At 34.9% G+C, this 22932-nt stretch overlaps 2 protein-coding genes and 1 long non-coding RNA gene across 3 annotated transcripts; 2 read left to right on the forward strand and 1 right to left on the reverse strand.

Annotated features, from left to right (window-relative positions):
* Nucleotides 1-967: 967 nt before the first annotated feature.
* On the forward strand, nucleotides 968-8510 carry ltb4r2b (leukotriene B4 receptor 2b). The gene is made up of 5 exons (XM_073848907.1): nucleotides 968-1218; nucleotides 4547-5132; nucleotides 7402-7602; nucleotides 7688-7728; nucleotides 7807-8510. The coding sequence occupies exons 2-5, from the start codon at nucleotides 4566-4568 to the stop codon at nucleotides 8012-8014; spliced, it is 1017 nt and encodes a 338-aa protein (XP_073705008.1). The 5' UTR covers nucleotides 968-1218; nucleotides 4547-4565; the 3' UTR covers nucleotides 8015-8510.
* A 333-nt stretch (nucleotides 8511-8843) lies between these two features.
* LOC141344133 (uncharacterized) lies at nucleotides 8844-11138 on the reverse strand. The gene is made up of 7 exons (XR_012356807.1): nucleotides 10896-11138; nucleotides 10517-10537; nucleotides 10304-10339; nucleotides 10187-10210; nucleotides 9381-9403; nucleotides 9170-9205; nucleotides 8844-9059 (listed from the first exon to the last, which is right to left on the reverse strand). It is a non-coding gene; the product is annotated as an uncharacterized lncRNA (long non-coding RNA).
* Nucleotides 11139-11642: 504 nt separating this feature from the next.
* On the forward strand, nucleotides 11643-15515 carry sdr39u1 (short chain dehydrogenase/reductase family 39U, member 1). Its single transcript, XM_073849700.1, has 6 exons — nucleotides 11643-11768; nucleotides 12246-12352; nucleotides 13173-13255; nucleotides 13351-13472; nucleotides 13665-13817; nucleotides 14847-15515. Exons 1-6 carry the CDS (start codon nucleotides 11753-11755, stop codon nucleotides 15272-15274), a joined length of 909 nt encoding a protein of 302 aa, XP_073705801.1. The 5' UTR covers nucleotides 11643-11752; the 3' UTR covers nucleotides 15275-15515.
* Nucleotides 15516-22932: the final 7417 nt, after the last annotated feature.

Raw genomic sequence — 22932 nt, forward strand, 5'->3', positions numbered from 1 at the left:
TTTAGCTATATGAGCACATAAAATATGATGTATCACATGTGATGTTTAACAAAACATACATATGCTAATGTTTTAATTTAATAGTTTGTCTAAAGGTTCATTATCCATTATAGGGAAATGAGAAAAATAACAACGTGCAGTAAACAGTAAAACTGTACCACAAAACCATGTTTATAATTAAGTTAATTAATTAAAATAACACATTAAAACACCAATTTTCAATATTAAGCAGCAAAACAAGCAGTTTTGTACAGTTAAAAATAGCTGGATGCAGATGAGTCTGGAAACCAGATTTATAAAATTTACAAATAGCTGCGCCCACTCTTACGGGAAGAAAAAGGTGGATAAAGAACCTTTTGTGCAATTAAATGTTTCCTCCTGAAACCATAATGGAACACATTTTCTTGGATGAACCTGACTCTTGGGTTCTTCTCTGTAATTCTGTTTAATACTTATCTGAGTACCATGGGTAATATATCTACAAATAAGTATGGCTTCAAAAGACATGGAAGTTGAGTTGCATGAACCGCTTTTATAATACTCTTATTGATTCATTTAGAAGCCTAACAGCACTTCCTTTAATTACATAGAAAAAAAAAAACATTCCGTTTCTCCTGCTGTGTTCCACAGAGGAAAGACAGTCATTACGGAAACTGACGGCGAGTATATTCAACTATTGCTTGAATAAACACAGAAAGTTGTATAGTAATCTATTATAAAGAACTATCAGATAAGTGGAAGCTGGTAAGAGCAGGTAGAAGAAATGTGGGTGCAGAGGTGTGGAATTGTGTCATAGACCTCACCCACTCCTTCCCGCATTCTCCTTGCATGCTGTAGCCTGCAGGTTAGAAAAAAGAACAGAACATTGTACTTTCCTTAAAGGAAAAAGACATGGAGAATTTGGTGTGTTGAAATATTAGGGAGGAGGAAGGATGGGGGGTGGAGTAAATATGATCATGAACATGAATCTAGCAGTTTAGTGTCAGAAAGAAGCAGTTGGACATTTATAAGTATAAGTGTGCTTGATAACTATAGTATTACTTAGTGAGATCATAGAAAAACAAGAACTTACAAAATATAGAAGAAACTTTGAAAGTTTATCTAGGACAGGGGAAAGAAACAGAGAGAGAACAACTCGGAGACCAACACGACCTAACCAGCTCCATCTGGTCACTTCAGGGGGAATATAGCTCAGCCATTCGGATCTAATCAATATTGGTGAGTTACAAGAAACGCTCTTTGATTTTGTTCCTTTTTGGTCCTTTATTTTTTCTTTTTCATCATTTCCCAGTTGTCTAATTTTAATACAGCTATCCTTACAGAAATACATGACAGCCCTTCCAGCTATTTCTCATAATCTGCCCATTTTTCCACTCTCTGTGACCACTGTTTGTTGATGCAACTGTCTAGTTTTCTCAATGTCACACATCTTTGGGGCTCTGAGGTAGAGGTCTTCACGGGTCCAAAAATTCGTACCCGAACCCGAAGAGACCCGTAAATGTCCTGGACGGAACCGACCCGGACCCGTATTTTATTTTAAAGTGGGACCCGAACCCGTGAAGACCCGAAATATACCTTAAATGTACTAGTTGGACCCGAACTCGGCTGGGAAGACACAGACCCGACTGTACCCGATCGGCACATATTGCACAGCAAACTGTTATTAACTATAAATAAGTTGCGAAGGAAAAAAACAAAACTATTTTGGCGTAAACTACTGTTAGTAGCGTTGCATACAGACCTCCTTCACTACATTTACATGTTAGGCTGTTCTTCTCTCTTGCCGACAGAAAGACCCTTTTTAATCCACTATTCCAGCTTTAATTTAGGGCAGGCTACTCGCGGTCACGGTCGGTGACGAATGACCATTGAACTACACGATAGCCTACTTTTGCAGATTGTAATAAAGACTCGGCGCAAGTGTTTTATTTATTAGTTAATTTATTATTTATTAATATTATTAATTTATAATTAAACATTTTTTTTCCAAAAAGGCACAAAACAATGAATGCGGTAAACTTTACTGCGTGCATCTTCAATAACAGTATCTTCTTCAGTAAGATAAAGCAATACAAAACATATGTTTAGAGCTCCACCTAGTGGTCACATTATGAAACTTAAAGGAGGAATTCGCACGTATAGCACGAGACAGCTTGATAGCGTAAATAGCTTATTCTGAAAAGAGTGTATTTTTTCCACCATATTTTCTATTATCACTGTGCTCTCTGAGCCGAGCCTGACCAAAAAATTAAAATATAACAAGATGGTTCTTCCGTATTATTATAAACGTAAGAAAGAATGCTATGTGTACTATGGCAGAGTAAAAGCAAAGTCCCTTTAAGGCCTTAAAGGTATTCTATAGTATTTGGCAGAGTTTCTCTATGGCTCTGGTCTTTGGTAAAAGTCGCCAGCTCTGGTTGCCATAGAAACATTTCATGCGCGTTATTTTAATGCAGTGTAAACATCACAGACAACATTAATGTGACTGTTCATTTTCGATCTCATATTTTGTTGCTCATGTGAAATAAATAAATGTGCAAGGCTTTTTATTTCACATCACTCCTGAAGGAATCCATGATCACCGACCGTCCGTTTACGTTAACTCCTCCTGCGCTCTGCTTCTCGCTGCTGCGGTCACGCGACACGCGTTTTTATTTATTTATTTAATCTTCTTCTTTTTTTTATTTCCTTCTCACACTTTTCTTATCATAATTTTACAAGATGCAAGTTACAAAACACGTGCAAAGTGGTGACTGACACTGGAAGGTGCGATGTTCTCCGATCGACTCGGGTATTACACACAAGTTAAACATACCCGGGACCCGAAGTAATAGATTTGGACCCGACCCGGACCCGGCTAACCATTTAAAATATAGACCCGAACCCGTACGGGTCCCGGGTCGGGTCCCGGGTCCTCGGGTCTCGGGTCCTCTGTGAAGAGCTCTACTCTGAGGTCAGCATTGTGTGTAATCAGGAACAACTTTAGTGACAGCATGGCAGAAAGGGCAATGTTTTCTTGCACTGTAGGGATTACAATAGTGATAGGTTCACTATAGTTCACTTTGCAACTACGTTTCTTTAAATTCCTTGCTTTATTTTCTTTTAACTTAACTTTAAATATGGTCATCTTTTCTTGACAATTGCTGTAGTAATATAAAATTAGTACGTAGCTAAGTATTTTACAGCAGCAGTGGCGTTCCTAGTAGATGAGTTCAAGATCACACAGCAAGTTGTAGCATGTTTTTTTCTTTTATTGATAGGAGAGTTCTGGCAGAATTGTAATATTTACATGGTTGCTGAGAGCCTGTCTTTGGCCACACTGATTTTGCCTCTGAAGGAAATATTATAAAATGAAAAATATATAGATGAAGTCAAAATTTTACATACAGCTTGAAGGACCTGCCAAATGTTAATTATTTGACCAAAGTAAAAGGGATCATACAAAACGCACGTTATTTTTTATTTAGTGCTGCCCTGAATAAGATAGTCATATAAAAGACATTTACAAACAGTCCACAAGAGAAAATAATAGTTAAATTTATTAAAATGACCCTGTTCAAAAGTTTACATACACTTGATTCTTAATACTGTTGTTACCCGAATGATCCACAGCTGTGTTTTTTTTTTTTTTTGTTTAGTGATAGTTGTTCAAGAGTCCCTTGTTTGTCCTGAAAAGTTAAACTGCCAACTGTTATTCCGAAAAATCCTTCAGGTCCCACAGATTCTTTGGTTTTTCAGCATTTTTTGTGTATTTGAACTCTTTCCAACCATTTTTGAGATTCATCTTTTCAAACTGAGGACAACTGAGGGACTCATATGCAACTATTACAGAAGGTTAAAACGCTCACTGATGGTTCAGAAGGAAACACAAAGCATTAAGAGCCAGTAATGGAAACTTTTGAACAGAATAAAGATGTGAACATTTTTCTAATTTTGCCTAAATTTCATTTTTTTCCCCATTTAGTACTGCCCTTTAGAATCCACAGAAGATAATTACGTTTCCTGGAAGAGAAAATAAGACAAATTTACCCTGATCTTCAAAAATTCAAATTCGGCTCTTAATGCAGTGTTTGCTTCTGAATCATCAGTAAGCATTTGAACTTTCTATAATAGCTGCATATCAGTTGTCATCAGTGTGAAAAGATGGATCTCAAAATCATACAGTCATTGTTGGAAAGAATTTGTAGGACCTGAAGGATTTTCTGATGAACAGCGGGCAGTTTAACTGTTCAGGACAAACAAGGGACTCAAATGCAACTATAACTAAATAAAAAAACACAACTGTGGGTCATTCAGGTAACAACAAAGTAATAAGAATTGAGTGTATGTAAACTTTTGAACAGGGTCATTTTTATAAATTCAACTATTGTTTTCTTTTGTGGACTATATGTGATTAATTTTCAGTGAAATGTGCATCCTACATCAGTTTTTGATTCAGAGTATAAAAACATAACATCTGACAACATGACTTCCCCACTGCTTTCCAGGATTAGGGATATGAAAGCATTTTACAGCTTCAAATAACATTGCTTTCTGATTCCCTCAGATTTTCTGACGCCTTCCTGATGGGACCAGATAATGGAAACACCTCCTTGAACATGACAGACAGTTCCAAGGATGAGAGCATTGTGAGTAACAATATCTCTGTTACCTTTGGGGCCCTCATCCTCAGCATTGTCTTCCTCCTGGGTGTTCCTGGCAACCTCTTTATTATCTGGAGCATCCTGGCACGCGCCCGCAAACGCTCCGTCACGACCCTGCTCATCCTCAACCTGGCCTTGGCAGATGGTTTTCTGATGTGTCTGACAATTTTCTTTATAATATACCTCGCCAAACAGAACTGGGTATTTGGATATGTCATGTGCAAGCTGCTTTTTTACTTGTGCAATACAAACATGTACGCTTCTATTATGATCATTACCCTGATGAGCCTACAAAGACTAGTGGCAGTGGTGTGGCCCACATACTTGACTGCCTGCACTCGTAGACGGACAGTATTACTTGTGCTCGGGGGCCTGTGGATTGTCGTATTTCTTTTGGCACTTCCTGCTTTGATATTCAGACGAACAGAGAAGATCGACAATGGGAAGGAACGCACTGTGTGCGCAACTTATCATAAGAATCCACAGCATGTGAGTCTCTTTGTCCCATTAAACTCAGCATTTTCCTTCATATCTCTCATTGTGACCCTGGATGACAAAACCAAAAATCCTTAGGATATTAAGTAAACATATTTTAGAAACTTAATTTTTGATAAGTAATTTGCATTGCTATAAACTTGATTTGGACAACTTTGATTTTCTCAATTATTTAGATTTTTTCGTAACCTCGAACTCCTGATTTTCAAATAGTTGCATCTCGGCCAAATATTGTCCTATCCTTCACCTTTCAGGTAATGTATAAATCTCAGTTTCAAAAAATTGACCCTTATGATTGGTTTTGTGGTCCAGGGTCACATATCACACTACAGACTGGCTCTACTAGTACTAGTAAAGAGGGGGCTTCAACAAAATTTTAAGGGGGTCACAAAATTACTGAAAATGATTAAAGGGATAGTCCACTCAACAATTAATATTCTGAGACTGTTTACTCACCCTCATGCCATTCCACCTAAATAAACACAAAAGAAGATATAATGAAGAATGTTGGTAACTGAAAATTTGTGGTGATCCATTTACATAATTTTGTCCTAATATGGACAAAACATGCACTGAAAGTCTGGAAACTGTTTAGCAAACAACTTCAAAACACTTCTTTTGCATTCATTTAGGTTTGGAATTCCATGAGGGGGAATAAATGATTGTAATAATGTTTTCTAATTTGAGTTCTAAGTATGCTCCACCTTATTTTTTCCAAATTGGCCACAGTTGGCCTTTGCATCATTACATCACGTCTGTATCCACCTTATTTTTCCTAAGTGGGTAAAAAAAATAAATAATAATAAGCTTGTTTTGTTGCTTGATACTGCAAATTGGTGTGTCTTCCAATGTTATTTTAATGTATTATCTTATTTATGATTCATAAATAAGATAATACATTAAAATAACATGAACACACTGGTTTGTAGTGCAAACAGTTTTCATTTTTACTACACTTCCGCTTTAAAGAAGGTGGATACATAAAGAAGTAGGCTAAGGGTACTATGCAATGTTGATGTTGTTCACAATAACAATTTGAGAACAAAGTATATTAATAATAGTAAATTAATAATAATAATTTGCAGTTTGACGTAATCTGAGCTAACTTTGCTTTCGTTAGATTTAATCACCATAGGATGCGTGATTTATTGTAAAACTTATAAAACAGAATAAAATTGGCAAATGTTACTTACTTCATCAGATGACATTTTGCGTGAAACTTATTATTTTGAACACACTTCCAGGACGTGGTATCTGTAAATCCGAAGTACAGTGAATATTTGAACTGGTTGACTGACAGTCCACACATACACCTCAAAACATTAGATTAATCCGCGATGAGGAGCCGTGCCGATGCACAACCCAAAAAGATAACTCCGCAAATAATCGCATTTGCAGGTTTCAAACAAAGATGGCGACAAAGCAGCTTAATTTAAGGACTGCAGTTTTAAAATATGCTTTTAAAAATCAAGGTGTAGACTATTTAGGCATTTTTATTAATCATTTAAATTCCTATTTCCAAATAATAATAATTATTTTTATATTGTTTTGTTAAAGAATATAAAGTTTTATGGCTTATATTAATAACTTTACACTCCCAGTTTCTATTATTAAAAATATCATAATTATTAAATACTTAAATATTAATTATAGCTTAGATAAGACAACTTTGAATATTGTGTTGGACAATTTGGGGCCTTTAAAGGGTTAATTCACCCAAAAATGAAAATTCTGTCATTAATTACTCATGCAAGACCTTCGTTCATCTCCGGAAAACAAATTAAAATATTTTTTATGAAATCCGAGAGCTTTCTAACCCTCCATAGACAGCAAGGGGCCCAGAAGGGTACCAAGAACATCTACAAAATAGTCCATGTGACATCAGTTGTTCAACCATAATTTTAAATGTAATATTTACAGAACAGGACAGAATTTTCATTTTTGGGTGAACTATCCCTTAAAAACGTTGAGATCCAGTAATATAAACACAATTAGCACCACCTTAGTTACCAATTATATTGAAAATAGCCACAAAGGGACTTCACTGTTAATATTACTATGTTACATGGGTGTCCAAACTGTCCTGAAGGGCCACTGTCCTGCAGAGCTGAGCTCAAACTTGTAAGGGTTGGAGCTAAACTCTGCAAGACAGTGGCTTTCCAGGAGTAGGATTGCACACCCAATCTATCTATTTTCTGATAATGAACTGTGCTTATCCCTTACACAATTCTATAATTCACAAACTAATGTCTTTTATATACAGGGGGTATTTCAGTACACACTTGAGACAGTGGTGGGCTTCCTGGTGCCATACATGATCATAGTCAGCAGTTATGTGTGTATCCTTCGCCGCCTCAGACAGACCATGTTCAAGAGAAGGATACGAAGTGAAAACCTTATTCAAGCCATTATTGTGACATTCTGCATTTTCTGGCTTCCTTACCACTGTATTAACATAGTGCAAGTAAGTCATTTTTATTTCCATCTTACTTTGGTAATCTTTTCCCAAAGCAAAATGTATGAATGAATTATCATTGTTTTCTGATCAGGTGGTAGCAGCTCTTACACCAGAAGGGTTCCTCAAGAAGAAGTAAGTGAAATATGGTCCACAGATATTTTTCCAAAAGTCAACAGAATCACAGTAACTACCTTCTCTTTCTATCCCCAGACTGGATAACATCTGGAAGTCCAGCCGTGCCGTTACCTCCGCTCTGGCTTTTATCAGTAGTTGTGCCAATCCTGTCCTCTACGCCTTAGCTGGACGTTCCTACATCAAAGCTGATGGTGTGGCATTCATGGCCAGACTCTTTGAGGGCACAGTCCTGGACTATGGTGCACGGAGAAGCCGTCAGAACAAAGATGCCATCAGGCTCTAAACCTCTTTGGAGCGCAAACACACAAATGAATCTCGGACAATAAATTGGATGCTTTTGCATCAGTTTGTACTGTGACTGATACTGTGAGGAATAAGAGAAGGTGCCATTTTTAAACGAATTTAACTATCATGAATGATCTTATTTATGCAGCTTGCTGTCTTTTCAAGTCTTTTCTAACTCGTAAACAGTATATACAAAATTGCACCCGTTTGAATACTGTATTGCTGTTATACATTCATTGGAATAACCTTACTGAATCTGGATTTGGGTTGTGTGTACACATAAGTCATATTACTTACCAACTTGCAGAAATATTGCTTGGATGTAAAACACCAGCAAACATGGCTGAAATTATGAAGTAATTAGCAAATGACCACGTGTCATATTGTGCAATTACTTTTTAAAGTATATAAACTCAAACAGGATTTAAACCTTTCTGAACTTTCTTGTAAGGAGTTAAGCAATTCGAAGTTTATGCATAAAGATACTAAAAGTACCAATTTTAGCATCCAATATTCATCCACCTTTTACCTTGTAAGAACAGATGCAGCAATTTGTAAATTCTATGGGTTAGGCTTTGTCTCAGCTGTGTCTAGCTATTTTTAGCAGTTTAAAAAAAAAAAAAAAAATTGTGGTTTGATATTGCAAATGTGTCTTACAATGTTATTTTCAATGCATTATCTTATGAACACTGGTTTGTAGTGCAAAGTTTTACCATTTGCTGCATGTTATTCTTGAACCAGAAGTCTCAACCATAGATTTACTCCTGTGTTGAATAAGCTGGCTTTATTTACAACTAGTACACAATTCACACCATTAATGAGCCATGTATTTAAAAATGAGAATTTATTGTAGCGGTTTCAAATCATTACATCACTGACAGTATATTGCTGGCATCTTTCAGAGTACAAGCAAAAATGAACATACAGCATATTACAAACAATTATATACTCCAATCCTTTGTAACAACTTTTTTATCTCTAGTAATGTAAAGGTCAGTAAAACTCATTCAAATCCAAAGACTTCATCTGGTCACATTAAATGCCTAAAGAAAAAAGGAAAACATGAATTAATATAATACAAAAACATTAAACAAAAAGGCAGAGAATCCATACTCTGAACTTACGCCGTATCAAAATGAAACACCAAGCCTACCTTATTTAATTCCCTTCTTTCAAAACGCCAAGGTACCTGCAGAACATTAATAAAGATGTTAGAACAAACATACCAAACAGAGGTTTATTTTCACCCCTGAGCACTTTTTATCAGAGCATGTTAAATAATCACTTGATCAGAAACACGGACATGCAACTCATCACCTCAGCAGAAGACATTGGTCTACTTGAGGCACAAAATTTAAACTCACCTCATGTCCATAAATGTGAGACCCTGTGAATCAAATAAACATATTGCACATTAGAATAAATTAAAGGAAACCAAAAACATCTAAATCGATTTACTCCGCAACTTTAACCAGTCAGTGCAGTAGGTTTGTAATCATTAGTTTCAGGTGAAACACGGACTGCAAAATCATCATGTCTGGGCTAAACAGCAGCGGTCCAGGGCAAGAATTCAGGATAAAACAGTACTTGACCAACAAAAAATTTAAATCACTTCAGCTTTCAGTATTGCTATGAGATTAAAAGAATGAATTTACAGGGTACAATCCCAAGGGTCCATCACATCAGAATGATTAGAACACCTCATTTGGACTCCATTTATATTTTACAAAAAGCAACAAACAGAACACAAAACCAGTCTTGTCACACAGGTAAATTTGCAGCAATAGCAAACACACTGTATGGGTCAAAATTATTTTTCTTTTATGCCAGAATTATTAGTATAGCAAGTAAACATGTTCCATTTAGATATTTTGTAAATTTCCTAATGCAAATGTTTCAACTTATTTTTTTGATTAGTAATATGAATAGCTAAGAACTTAGTTTCAACAACTTTAAAGGTGATTCTCAATATTTAGATTGTTTTGCACCCTCAGTAGATTTCCGATAGTTATATCTCAACCAAATATTGTTCTGTCCTAACAAACCATACAACAATGGAACAAGTATTTATTCAGCTTTCACATGTGTAAATCTCAGTTTTGCAAAACTGACCCTTATGACTGGTTTTGTGGTTCAAAGTCACATAGAAGACACATGAGATTGAACGCACCTCATTTTCTATAAATACAGGTCCCTGTGAGAGAGAAAACAAACGATGCACATTAAAAAAAAATTCTGAGGGGAACCAAAACATCTTATAGCTTTATTCTGTTGAAACAAAGCCTACCTTAAATCACTTTACTGCTTTCAAAAGGTGGGGCTCCTGCAAAACATAAGTGAAGATGTTAGATGGCTTAAGTCTAAAATGGGGTTCGTGATCACCCTCAACACTTTAATCAGAGCATGTTGAAATAATCACTTTTTCAGAAACACGGACATGCAACTCATCACCTCAGCAGAACACATTTGTCTACTCGAGGCACACGAGATTTGAACTCACCTCATGTCCAAACGCGAGTGCCTGCAAGTTAAATAAACAGAAATACCGCACATTAGAATGAATTCCTTAGGAAGCCAAAACATCTCGTCGACTTACTCCGCAACTTTAACCAGTCAGTGCAGTAGGTTTGTAATCATTAGTTTCAGGTGAAACACGGACTGCGAAATCATCATGTCTGGGCTAAACAGCGGCGGACCAGGGTTCAGTATAAAACACTACTTGCTACAGTAATAATACAGCTGGGGTTATAACACGAGGCAGCCAGATGTAGTTAGCAAAGCAGATGCACCTGCCAATCCGGCGCCCCACAAAACTTTGTTTAAAACCACATATTAGCTTTTAGTGTTGCTGTGAGATTAATATAAAAGAAATAACTTACAGAATACAAACCAAAGGGTTCATCATACCGGTGCGATTAGGACACCACCTCATTTGGATTCTATTTATATTTTACAAAAAGCAGCGGAAAACTGATCATCTAGTTTTTCTTCAAAATGCTTACATTTACAATACATGTACGCTAAAAAGCGATATAGCCTAATTAGTATTAGTGCTTAACAAAATTAAATCTGCATTCAAAACCAATACTTCAATGACTAACACTAACGACACTACGCAACTGAACATCTCCCGCAGAAAGGATGTTACAAAGGCACGAGGCCGTATTTATTTCCTAATCAACCACGTGTTTCTACAGGAAAAAAAAGCGCTTCCGGTTGCGGCACCCCCAACCCACAAATTATTATTGGCTGGATCAGTGTGTACTTATTTAGCTCAGTCCGACATGATGTTAGTGTATGGAAAAGCTTTGAATAATCCTTGTTGTATTTATGCATTTAATACAGTGGTTGAAGGTATTATGAATACCCAATAAATTATAGAAGTTTGTATTCGAAGATAATTATTACAAAAGTGTATGTTAACAGAGTGTATATGATTTTCTATTTAATATTTTAATATCTTACATTGATACTGATTGCTATGTAAATCATTGATACATTTAAAGACTTTTAAGTACAAAATTGCTGCAAATTATAGTTTGCACCGCAGAGGAAAGAAGGTAACCTGGTGCCCTTATCAAAATGGCTGCGGTTACGTTCCAGTTTGTGTCAATCACGCGACACGCGGTAAACATAGCATAAACTCTCATTGGTGTAACCTTCGTTGGCATGAAGATGTGAAAGAAGTGGATTTCTGCAAGTTGACGAAATAAACGGACTACACTTTACAAGCACAATGAGAGTTGTAATAGGTAAATCGCTTGTATTAATTTTTGCGTTGTCGCGTAACAAAATAGCTCATTTTGAATGCTCGTGTGTAACACTAAAGAGTCTCTTGCAATGTAAACATAGTTGTTATATTAAAATATTTATTAAAATGTCCTGTCATCTACTTTGAACGCATGTAATCGTGTTTCTAATGGTATGATTTGCTTCATTTATCAGTTGATGTATAAATGAGAATTTAATTTTGCTTAAAAAGTGATGTTTCGTAAGTGCTTAACAGCGCATGCGCATCTACACCTGAATTTTTTTTTAAAAGTCCCAAATGTCCACATTGTTTTACATTATGGAAAAACAAATACATTCTATATACTAGTTGCTATACTGTAAATACAACAATATAATTTATCTTTTCCTCCCAACCAACCTCTTATGTTTTACAGTAAAGGGTCTATTTGATTGTAAAATTAATCCAGCTTTATTTTTCTCACTTTTTCACTCATCAGGTGGAGGATCAGGATTTGTGGGTCGTGAGCTGACACGTTTGTTGAAAAGCAAAGGTCATGAAATCACAATTATATCCAGGCAGCCTGGCCCAGGAAAAATAACATGGGTATGGTGTAACTTACATTGAATATTGCATTGATGTGCATTGTATCTGTGCATAAATCAGTGGTAAAGCTATCTTTATTTTAAAGGGATAGTTCACCCAAAAATGAAAGTTCTGTCATTAATGAACTGCCCTCATGTTGTTCCAACCCTGTAAGACCTTTAATCATCTTCGAAACACAAATTAAGATATTTTTGATGAAATCTGAGAGCTTTCTGACCCTGCATGGACAGCAAGGGTTCTACCACGTTCAAGCCTCAGAAAGATACAAAGAAATCAACACAATAATCCATGAGACATCAGTCATTTAATTGTAATTTTGTAAAGCGACAAGAATACTTTTTGTGCGCAAAAAACAAATAATGTTATTCAAAAATTCTTCTCCTTGAGTTACCGCCTTCTGTCATTTTTGAGAGTAGAGAAGAAAAGAATTGTTAAATAAAGTTAATATTTTAGGTTTTTGCAGACACTGAACCACTGATGTCACATGGATTATTTGATCAATGTTCTTGGTACCTTTCTGGGCCTTCAACTTGGTAGGATCCGATCTGTCTATGGATGGTCAGAAAGCTCTGGGACTTAATCAGAAATATCTTAATTTGTGTTCCAAAGATGAATGAGAGTCTTATGGGGTTGGAATGACATGAGGGTGAGTAATTAATGACAGAATTTTCCTTTTTAGGTGAACTATCCCTTTAAGTACAAGCAAAGTAATACCAAACCTGACAAAGTTACTCAGTATCGAAGTTAAAGATATGTTAAAATACTTCTTAAAGGTTGAAGTTAAATATAAATGTTGACCCATATTTACCTATCCAAACAGGGTGAGGTAGAATCCGGAGGCCTCCCGCCATGCGAGGGCGCTGTGAATCTATCTGGGGAGAATATTATGAATCCTTTAAGATGGTATGAATTTTTTTTAAATATAAATAATTACATCAAAATAACGATATCTTCTTTTTAATATGGTTATGTTAATATCATTTTAATGTTTTCTCTAGGTGGGGTGACAGTTACAAAAAGGATCTGGTCTCCAGCCGTGTAAACACAACCAGAATTCTTGCTCAAGCTATTGCTGCTTCACCTAATCCACCACTTTCATGGGTGCTTGTTACAGGAGTAGGTAAATAAGGGGCGTTTTTGTAGTAAGCTAAACAAAATATTATATATTTTGTTTCAAATAATGAAGCATAAACTGTCATAATGATCCCATTCACATATGTCTCTCTGTGTTCTTGTCTCTTTTTGATTTGATCAGTTAAAAAAATGTGTAAGGTAGACTTTTCATGCCGTATTTCTCTGATTTTGTCTTCAGCGTGTTATAAACCTAGTCTAGAAACCCAATACACTGAGGAGAGCGAATGGACACCATTTGACTTCCTGTCTCGTTTGGTGAAAGACTGGGAGGCGGCAGGGCAACTTCCTGAAAACATCGCTAAGAAAACAAGACAAGTGGTTATCAGACCAGGTGAATCTTATCTCTATTTGAAATAACTGCTTTCTATTTGAATATATATTCAAATATAAAATGTAATTTATTCCTGTGATTTCAAAGCTAATTTTTTAGCAGCATTAAATCATTCTAATATTCTGATTAGCTGCTCAAAAAAACATAATAGAATTTTCTTCAGGTTTCTTTGATGAGTAGAAAGTTCAGAAGAACAGCATTTATCTGAGACAGAAATCTTTTGTAACATTATAAATGTCTTTATTATCGCTTTCGATAAATTTAAAGCATCCATGCTTAATAAAGTATTAATTTCTATAATCCAGTGTTGGGGAAAGTTACTTTTAAAAGTAATGCATAAGTTACTTTTAAAAGTAATGCATTACAATATTGAGTTACTCCATAAAAAAGTAACTAATTACGTTACTTAGTCACTTTTTAAAGAAAGTCAATTAATAAAATGGGATTAAATACATAAAGGATACTTGTCCTATTTAACGTATTTAATTATTGCAGGTTTGTGTTAAATTTCAGTTTTTATTCATTTTGAGGAGAACTGTATCTGTTTTTAATGATTGAGATGAATTAATGCATGTACTAAACTAGAACTAAAGTAACACCTTACTCACAGTTTCTCTCAACATGTGGACAGGAGAGCTTTTAATCAATAAATGGAGGGAAAAAGTAACTGCCATTACTTATTTGAAAAACAAGTAACTCATATATTTTCTTGTCAATTAGAAATTAATGTGTTACTTTATTAGTTACTTGGAAAAAGTAATATTATTACGTAACTTGCATTACTTGTAATGCATTGCTCCAACACTGCTATAATCCGACTATAAAATCAGCATATTAGAATGATTTCTAAAGGATTATGTGACATTGAAGACTGGTGGAATGATGCTGAAAAATTTGTCTAAAAACTTTTGACTAGTAGTGTAAATGCAGCCTTTGTGAGACTCAAAACCAGAAAAAAAAATCTTACCAATTCCTAACTTCTGAATAGTAGTGTAATTACTGTATGTACTTTGTTCCATTAACCCTTAGGTGCAGTGTTAGGGCGTGACGGTGGCGCCATGAAACAGATGTTGGTTCCCTTCTGGCTTGGCCTGGGTGGGACGCTTGGCTCAGGACAACAGCCCTTCCCTTGGATCCATGTGTCAGATCTTGCTGGCATCATCGCCCATGCCTTGGAGCCCAAAGAAGAACCACCATCCACAGAGCCACATGTATTTAACGGAGTTGCCCCTGCATTGAATACTAATTTTGAATTCACTAAGGAACTGGGCAGGACTCTAAAAAGACCTACTATATTTCCTGTGCCTGGCTTTTTCTTGGATGCCTTTCTCGGTTCTGAGAGAGCTGTTATTCTCACACAAGGCCAGAAAGTATTGCCGAAGAAAACTCTTGAGTCTGGTTTTGAGTTTCAATACCCAAATCTTGCTTCTGCTCTCAAAGAAATTGTTGGAAATTAGTAATAAATCAAAAAAGAAAAGAAACCTAAAGAGATTGTGAATTTAAGGATACAAATGCAATACATTTCTTATAATATATAATTTTTTCATTTAAATTAAGCATATAAAAAATAAAGCTAGCTTGATTTAATGTAGATACTTAGAAAGACACATTGTTCTCTTCTCCTTTGCCTGTCCCTCTTAAGAATAACTTATATTTGTCTGTGTTTACAAAATGAGCACTCATTTGTAAATAAATGTTTATATGAAAATGATTGAGTCCAGCTGTTTTATACGTGGTATATTCCATTATTTTTAATAATCACAACAGATGTTATGTCTCTCATGACTAGAGTGGCTATATTTGGCTCATCTGTTATTTGGATCATTCTCTACAAGGAACATTTAACATATTTTCTTCAAACACTACACAGAAAAAAACGTTGAGTTATTTGTTTAATCCAATAGATGGGTTGCACATATTGGGTCACTATGTTGGGTTATTTTATAAAAATCTTTGGGTTATTTTTAATAATAAACCAGCGTTGGGTTAAATTGGTTCCCGCGGCAACGATTCAAATTTTAACGGACACAGACGACAGAAGAAGCTGCTGCATCAGTTTGAGGTAAGGGTTTTGATAACTCTTGTAACATTCTACTTATAAAAAGAAACGTGAAATGCAAAATTGAATGTTTTTTTTTTTTTTCACAAAGTTATGGTTCCCTTTTGCCAGCGTATTATTGTAACTACTCCGGAGAATGAGCTCGTTTGTAAATGAATAACCTAACGTTATTAGCTGTTAGCTCGCTAGCATTAATAAAGTAAATAAAAATGACCTGGAAAGACTAGTGAAACTGTTTAGAGATGCATTACAGTAACCTAAAGCTGTCGCGTCTATCTAAAAAGAATTCTCCCATAAGAAAGACGTGATGGCGGGAGAGCCTTTTTCACACTTCCGTGTTTCTGGCTTCCGGATTGGCGCTCGTAGGGTAAAAGTTTTTCCGGTGACAGCAGCGGCCGTACTTAACATGCGTAAATTCGGGAATCTAAGTCTATTTTTACAAAATAGATACTATGATATATACCGGGGTTTTACTCTAAAAATAGCAAACATTTTTTCAAAAACTTTGTGTCAGCTTCTGGTCATCACAAAGACTATGTTTATTTAATTATGAATGATAGCACATAATACAATACAGTTTTGAGTTTTGCCGTTCTGTCTGTTTGGTGCTGGCTGTGCATTATGACTCTTCACGTCAGTTTTTTTTCGCGATTATTAATGTTGTTATTATTATTAAAGTAATATTGTATTTTCTACTTGCTCTCCTTTGCATTATTCATTTTACGGTGTAAATGTACGTTGCATAATGTGCCCAGGGATATACATAATAAAATAATATAATACTAAACAAGACAATACTCCGATGAATGGCTTTATTCCATTTGGATCTGGATTAGGTTGCTTTTGAGTGTAGGCATCATCCGGACACAGAATCGTTTAATTTAATCTTGGGAAAATATGTGCATTTGGATATAAAAAGGCTGTCAAATGCTGTCATAATTTACTATGATGTAGTGATTCGAGGGAAATGACTGAGTAAATTGAGAAAATAGCTTAAATATACCAGAGATTGAGAACAGAAACTATAGCTAGCGCTATGTTGCGCATATTATATTGACGAGTCAGCGGTCCGAGTGCCCATATAAATCACAAACAAGTAAAAATGTTGTTTCTTTGTTGATTATATAACAACTTGGAAAACAGACAAAACAGAAAAGGTAAAAGGCATTATTTGTGACAAGAGCATATTAATATAATAGGCGCAGACCTGAAGCGGAACTGACTTTACCCTGCGCTGACGTAATTTCCGATTTTTGTGAAAAAGGCTTCACTGCTTCCAAATGTTCGTGACACAACAGTGACGCCTGCTGGTCAAAACTGGGCCAGCGTCAATGTTTGGAAAGCGACCAGCACCAACTGTAATAACATTAACTTTTTTTTATGATTTATTCATATTGAATATTATTGTGCATATTTCAGAACAGCCTTTAATTACAGCAGTTTCTCTTATAAAGCTATAACAGATTTGCATCTGTTTTTTTTTTTTAAATGTACTAAATGTCTTTATTCTTATGTTTAGACATTGGATTCTTCAGAGAAGGAAAAACTACAACAGTGGAATCGATGCCAATTAACGGAAAAATTTCAATGTAAGTAAACTACTTAAATTAATGTTCCATATACACTACCAGTAAAAAGTTTTTAAACAGTAACATTTTTAATGTTTTATGAAGAATTATTTTCTGCTCACTAAGCCTGCAATTATTTGATCCAAAATACAGCAAAAGCAGTAACATTGTGAAATACTAGGAATACTAGGAAGGAGTGAATGAAGGAAGTACACTACTGGATGCCACCAGCATTGCTGCACTAATTCCAAGAACTCCTCCCAAGTTTGTAGCATTTTCAACGGGGAGGCAATGGAACAGAAGACCTGACTACAAGCAGTGGACCTGTGTTTAAACATTTCTACATGTATGACATCAACTACCCGAAGACAGTCTTTTGACACAGTTTTAAAACCTCTTCATTAAAAATGTTGCATTTAGTGATCAGTAAAAGCGTTTTAGTCCAGCAGCCAACAGATTTAAGCATTTTTATTATTATTTTATTATAACTTGTGTTTATGATGTTTTGTTTATTGATAAAGGTCTATGTTTGTCTTATTTATGTACTGTATGTGCACATTTGTGTATGTTTTGATATAAATGAATATGAATTGATACACATTTGTGATCCTGGACCACAAAACCAATTGTATCCAATACATTGTATGAGTCAAAATAATCGATTTTCAAATTTTATTATGACAGTCACATTTGTTGGTTTTGAATTCAGTGTACAAATTGAAAATGTCAGTTGTATGTGCACATTTGTGTGTTTTGAATGTTATATTTTTACACATTCTTGTACACTTATTTTATGAATTTGCTGTACTTATTAAAACTTTTACATTTCAAAACGAATTTCTTAAAAATTTATTGTTTTGCATATTTAAATAAAATGTGTATCTGAAAACAAAGTAGTGTTATAGTGTAGTTTTATTAAGTAATTTTATAAGAAAATACTGATGTAAATGAATATAAATAATTAACTCAACTGTTGGGTCACTTTTAACCCATCTGGATTTTAACCCAATTCATTTTTAAAATAACAGCTTTCTATTTGAATATATTTTATAATGTATTTTATTTCTGTGATCAAAGCTAATTTTTTCTTCAGTCTTCAGTGTCACATAATCCTCCAGAAATCATTCTAATATGCTGATTTGCTGTTCAAGAGACCTTTTTTTATTTATGTTTAATCTTTATCAGTATTTAAAGGAGGAGTTCACTTTCAGAACAAATATTTACAGATGATGTAGGCCTACTCACCCCCTTGTCATCCAAGATGTTCATGTCTTTCTTTCTTCATACTTAAGGAAATAAAATGTTTTGAGGAAAACATTTCAGGATTTCTCTCCATTTAATGGACTTCTACGGTGCCCTTGAGTATGAAATTCCAAAATGCAGCTTCAAAGGACTCTAAACGATCACAGCTGAGGAAAGAAGGGTCTTATTTGCAAAACGATCGGTTATTTCCAAAAAAAATTCTACAATTTATATACTTTTTAACCTCAAATGCTCGTCTTGTCTAGCTCTGTGTGTATTCTGTGTAGAGATTAAAAAGTATATAAATTGTAAATGTTTTTAGAAAATAACCGATCGTTTTGCTAGATAAGACCCTTCTTCCTCAGCTAGGATCATTTAGAGCCATCTGAAGCTGCATTTAAACTGCATTTTAAAAGTTCAAACTCAGGGCCACCATAGAAGTCCATTATATGGAGAGAAATCCTAAAATGTTTTCCTCAAAAAAGATCATCTGTTTACGACTGAAGAAAGAAAGGCGTGAACATCTTGGATGACAAGGGGGTGAGTACATTATTTGTACATTTTTGTTCTGAAAGTGAACTACTGTTTTAAACAGCTGAGTAATTTGTTTAAGTATTCTTTGATCATAAGAAAAATCCAAAGATCAGGATTTATCGCAAATAAAAAAGCTTTTGTAACATAAACTATACCATTCAAAACTTGGAGTCAGTATATTTATTTTATTTATTTATTTATTTTTATTGGGGGTGGAGAAATTACATACAATACATGTTTCTTGAGCAGCAAATCAGAATATTACAACGATTTCTGAAGGATCTTGTGACTGGAGTAATGATGCTAAAAATTCAGCTTGGAGATCACAGGAATAAATTACGTTTTAAAATATATTCAAATAGAAAGTCAGTCATTTCAGTCAGTTAAAAATGTTACTGTTTTTGCTGTACGTTGGTGAGCAGAAGAGACCTCTTTAAAAACAAAAAACACAGCTTTCCTTTGAATTTATATACACGATGTATGTTTATAAAAAAAGATTCGTGGACACGTCATGCATCAACAGTGTTGGCAGTAACGCCGTTTAAGTATAACGGCGTTAGTAACGGAGTTCATTTTTCAGTAACGGAGTAATCTAATTAATTACTTTTCCCATGGTTGCAACGCCGTTATCTTTACTGAGAATGTAAAGTGTCGCGTTACTAAAATTTGGTTGAATAAAGCGCGAGGTGTCATGCTTTGGCTACCCATCAGCTGCCTGGAGAGAGCAGGGGTGGGGATGATGACACCGTTGCAAATGCGATGATGATTGGCTGGGTGGGCGGTGCCCTGCTCACGCTGTCTCAGTCACTGCACGCTCTGACAAACACAAGACAGCGTGAGTGACAATGGCGACGAGCCGGGGAAATTCAAAGGTAGCGTTCGCGAACTGGAAGTACCGGCACTACTTCTCGTTAATTGAAATTAAAGGCATACTGAATATTTAAGAGTTGGATAGTGTTCTGTTTATTGTGCAGTAGGCCTAATATACAGTTACAGAGATTTGCACTAATGGCCAGGTTTTCCTTTGTTTTTTTTTACCCAAGTTTACATTTGTGTCTTTATTTTGCACAATATTTATTTTTTATATGTTTTTATTTCTATGCATATCATATAGCAGGCTGCAATCTATTGAGCTCAAATAAATACCAAATGTTCTACAATACTGTATATAGTGTTTTTATTTCTCAATCAGTTAATATAAACATCTTTGATATTAAAGATGTTATAGAACGTAATAGCGTTATAGAACATAAAAAACAACGTCACAGTTACTTTGCTGAGTAACTAATTACTTTTACAATGTGGTAACTGAGTTACTAACTCAATTACTTTTTGGGAGAAGTAATTTGTAACTGTAACTAATTACTTTTTTAAAGTAAGATGACCAACACTGTGCATCAACTACCCAATCACTGCGGAATCATTTACATAAACACCACCCTGAACGTTCGGCCGAGATTAGTGTACAATATTTTAACTAACAAACAAAACAATTATCTGGGAAACGAAGCTGACCTGAAATTTACGTTTACAAAGATATTTTTTTACAACTGTTTTACTTCCAGTCGTCTAAAAATTGACTCACCGTCATTGTAAAGTGTAGGACAGTGGCGAGGCTATATTAGGAAGCACAGTCTACGTCACAACCCGGAGCGGAAGGAAGCTTACTGTAGAGGTCACGTGCTGAGTGCTCGTCACTCGTCCAATCACCTCGGGGAAGGTCTGAGACAAGAGCCAATAGCTGTCCTCACAGGACATCATCTGAATAGATGAGCGAGCGCACAGGAAATGTGGGTCAGAGCGCGGTGTTCCCGCACAAGACGTTGATACTTGCACAGATTCAGCAGATCAACTGATGCGATCCCCGCTGACTTGGAAACACTCGCGGCTGGCGACTGAGTTCAATGTGTAAGCTAGTACAAGATACTAGAACCCAATTCAGACTACTCTCCCTCCGCTCTTTTGCTGTATATGAACTATATTTCCTATATGCCATAACGGGGAAGGTTAGAACGATTCCAAAGGATCTGATCTGAAATCTATATGCGCTAAATAATGAGCATTTTACTCAAATACTTTGGGGACGTTGACATGTCTGGTGTTGAGCAGTACACACCATTAACAACACTATTTTTAAATTTTATTTTATTTTTTTATTATTATACATGGCGCTATTAAGACGGGATTTAAAATAAAAACTAGCAAAAGGTGTTTAAAAATATAATTTTTTTTATTAAATGCCACAAGAACAAGAGGTATTACCATAGTCACATTATTCAGAACATTAGCTGCCAGACCAAAAATAAATTTTATAACATTACATGTTTTCAGTGCCTTTTGTTTATAAAATATTTTTGTAAATGTTTTGAACAGTAAGATTTTTTAATGTTTTTAAAAGAAGTCTCTTCTGCTCACCAAGCCTGCATTTTTAAATATTAAGTACAATATTAAGTACAGTACATTTAAAAATATTTTTACTATTTAAAAATGTTAAAAAGTTTTTTTATTGCTGTGATTTCAAAGCTACATTTTTAGCATCATTACTCCAGTCACATGATCCTTCAGAAATCATTGTAATATTTGGATTTGCTGCTCAAAAAACATGTATTCTTATGTTGAAAACAGCTGAGTAGAACTTTTTCAGGTTTCTTTGATGAATATAAAGTTCAGAAGAACTGCCTTTATCTAAAATAGAAATATTTTGTAATATAAATATCTGTATCATCACTTTTGATCAATTTAAAGCTTGCTAAATAACTTTTTTTTATAAACTCTTAAAAATATATACTGAATCAAAACTTTTGAATGGTGTAGTTTATAATGTTACAAAAGCTTTTTATTTCAGACAAATGCTAGTCTTTGGATCTTTCTATTCATCATAGAATCAGTAAAACAATTACTCAGCTGTTTTAAATATTGATAATTATGATAATAAATGTTTCTTGAACATCAAAACAGCATATTAGAATGATTTTTTAAGTGACATGAAGCTGAAAATGTATCTTTGATCACAGGAATAAATAACATTTTAAAATATATTAAAACATAAAACTTATTTTAAATAGAAACATATTTCGAAAATTTACTGTTTCTGTTGTACTTTGGATTCAATAAATGCAGGCCTGATGAGCAGAAGAGACTTCTTTAAAAAACATTTAAAATCTTATTAAAAACTTTTGACTGGTAGGGTATATATAGTAAATAAACAAAAATAGACCAATTTGTATGTAGAGGTTTGCTATAAACAGAATTACCAGGAAATAGAATAAGAAGTAGGGTATTTTACTGCACAGTGTGCAGAACCTACATGGGGAATTTAACTAGACATGTTTTTATTTTTATTTATTTATTTTTTGGAAAGCAACCCTTTTTTGGAATGTCTTACACTAAGTGCAAATTGCCAGGCTTGTTGGCAGAGGCTATTTACACCAACTCTATTCACCAATGTGTGATTGGGTTAGTCAACACTAGATGGCACCCAATCGTCGGCTCCAGTGGCGCAGGGGATAAATGGCATATTTCAGTCTTTTCGACACGACCGGTTTCGAATCCCTCTTCTGGCGAACTTTTTTTTCTCCCTTTTCAAATCCCATATCATATCAGAAAGGCATTTATGTTCAATAAAAATAAAGGACATAATTGAAAAGTTGAAAATAAAGTATCAGTTAGGGTAGGTGTAGGGAGGGCTTATTGTCCCAATAAGGTACAATTT

The sequence above is a fragment of the Garra rufa genome, chromosome 10 (genome assembly GCF_049309525.1).
Source record: "Garra rufa chromosome 10, GarRuf1.0, whole genome shotgun sequence".
In the NCBI taxonomy this organism is placed as follows: Eukaryota; Metazoa; Chordata; class Actinopteri; order Cypriniformes; family Cyprinidae; genus Garra; species Garra rufa.

What these genes read in the sequence shown, in the direction of transcription:
- ltb4r2b (XM_073848907.1), top strand. Translation starts at nt 4,566, where the DNA reads ATGGGACCAGATAATGGAAACACCTCCTTGAACATGACAGACAGTTCC. An exon ending in ATCATAAGAATCCACAGCAT is followed by an intron (nt 5,133 to 7,401) that starts GTGAGTCTCTTT and finishes TTTTATATACAG; the next exon opens with GGGGTATTTCAGTACACACT. An exon ending in ACTGTATTAACATAGTGCAA is followed by an intron (nt 7,603 to 7,687) that starts GTAAGTCATTTT and finishes TTTTCTGATCAG; the next exon opens with GTGGTAGCAGCTCTTACACC.
- sdr39u1 (XM_073849700.1), top strand. An exon ending in ATTATGAATCCTTTAAGATG is followed by an intron (nt 13,256 to 13,350) that starts GTATGAATTTTT and finishes TGTTTTCTCTAG; the next exon opens with GTGGGGTGACAGTTACAAAA. An exon ending in ACAAGTGGTTATCAGACCAG is followed by an intron (nt 13,818 to 14,846) that starts GTGAATCTTATC and finishes ATTAACCCTTAG; the next exon opens with GTGCAGTGTTAGGGCGTGAC.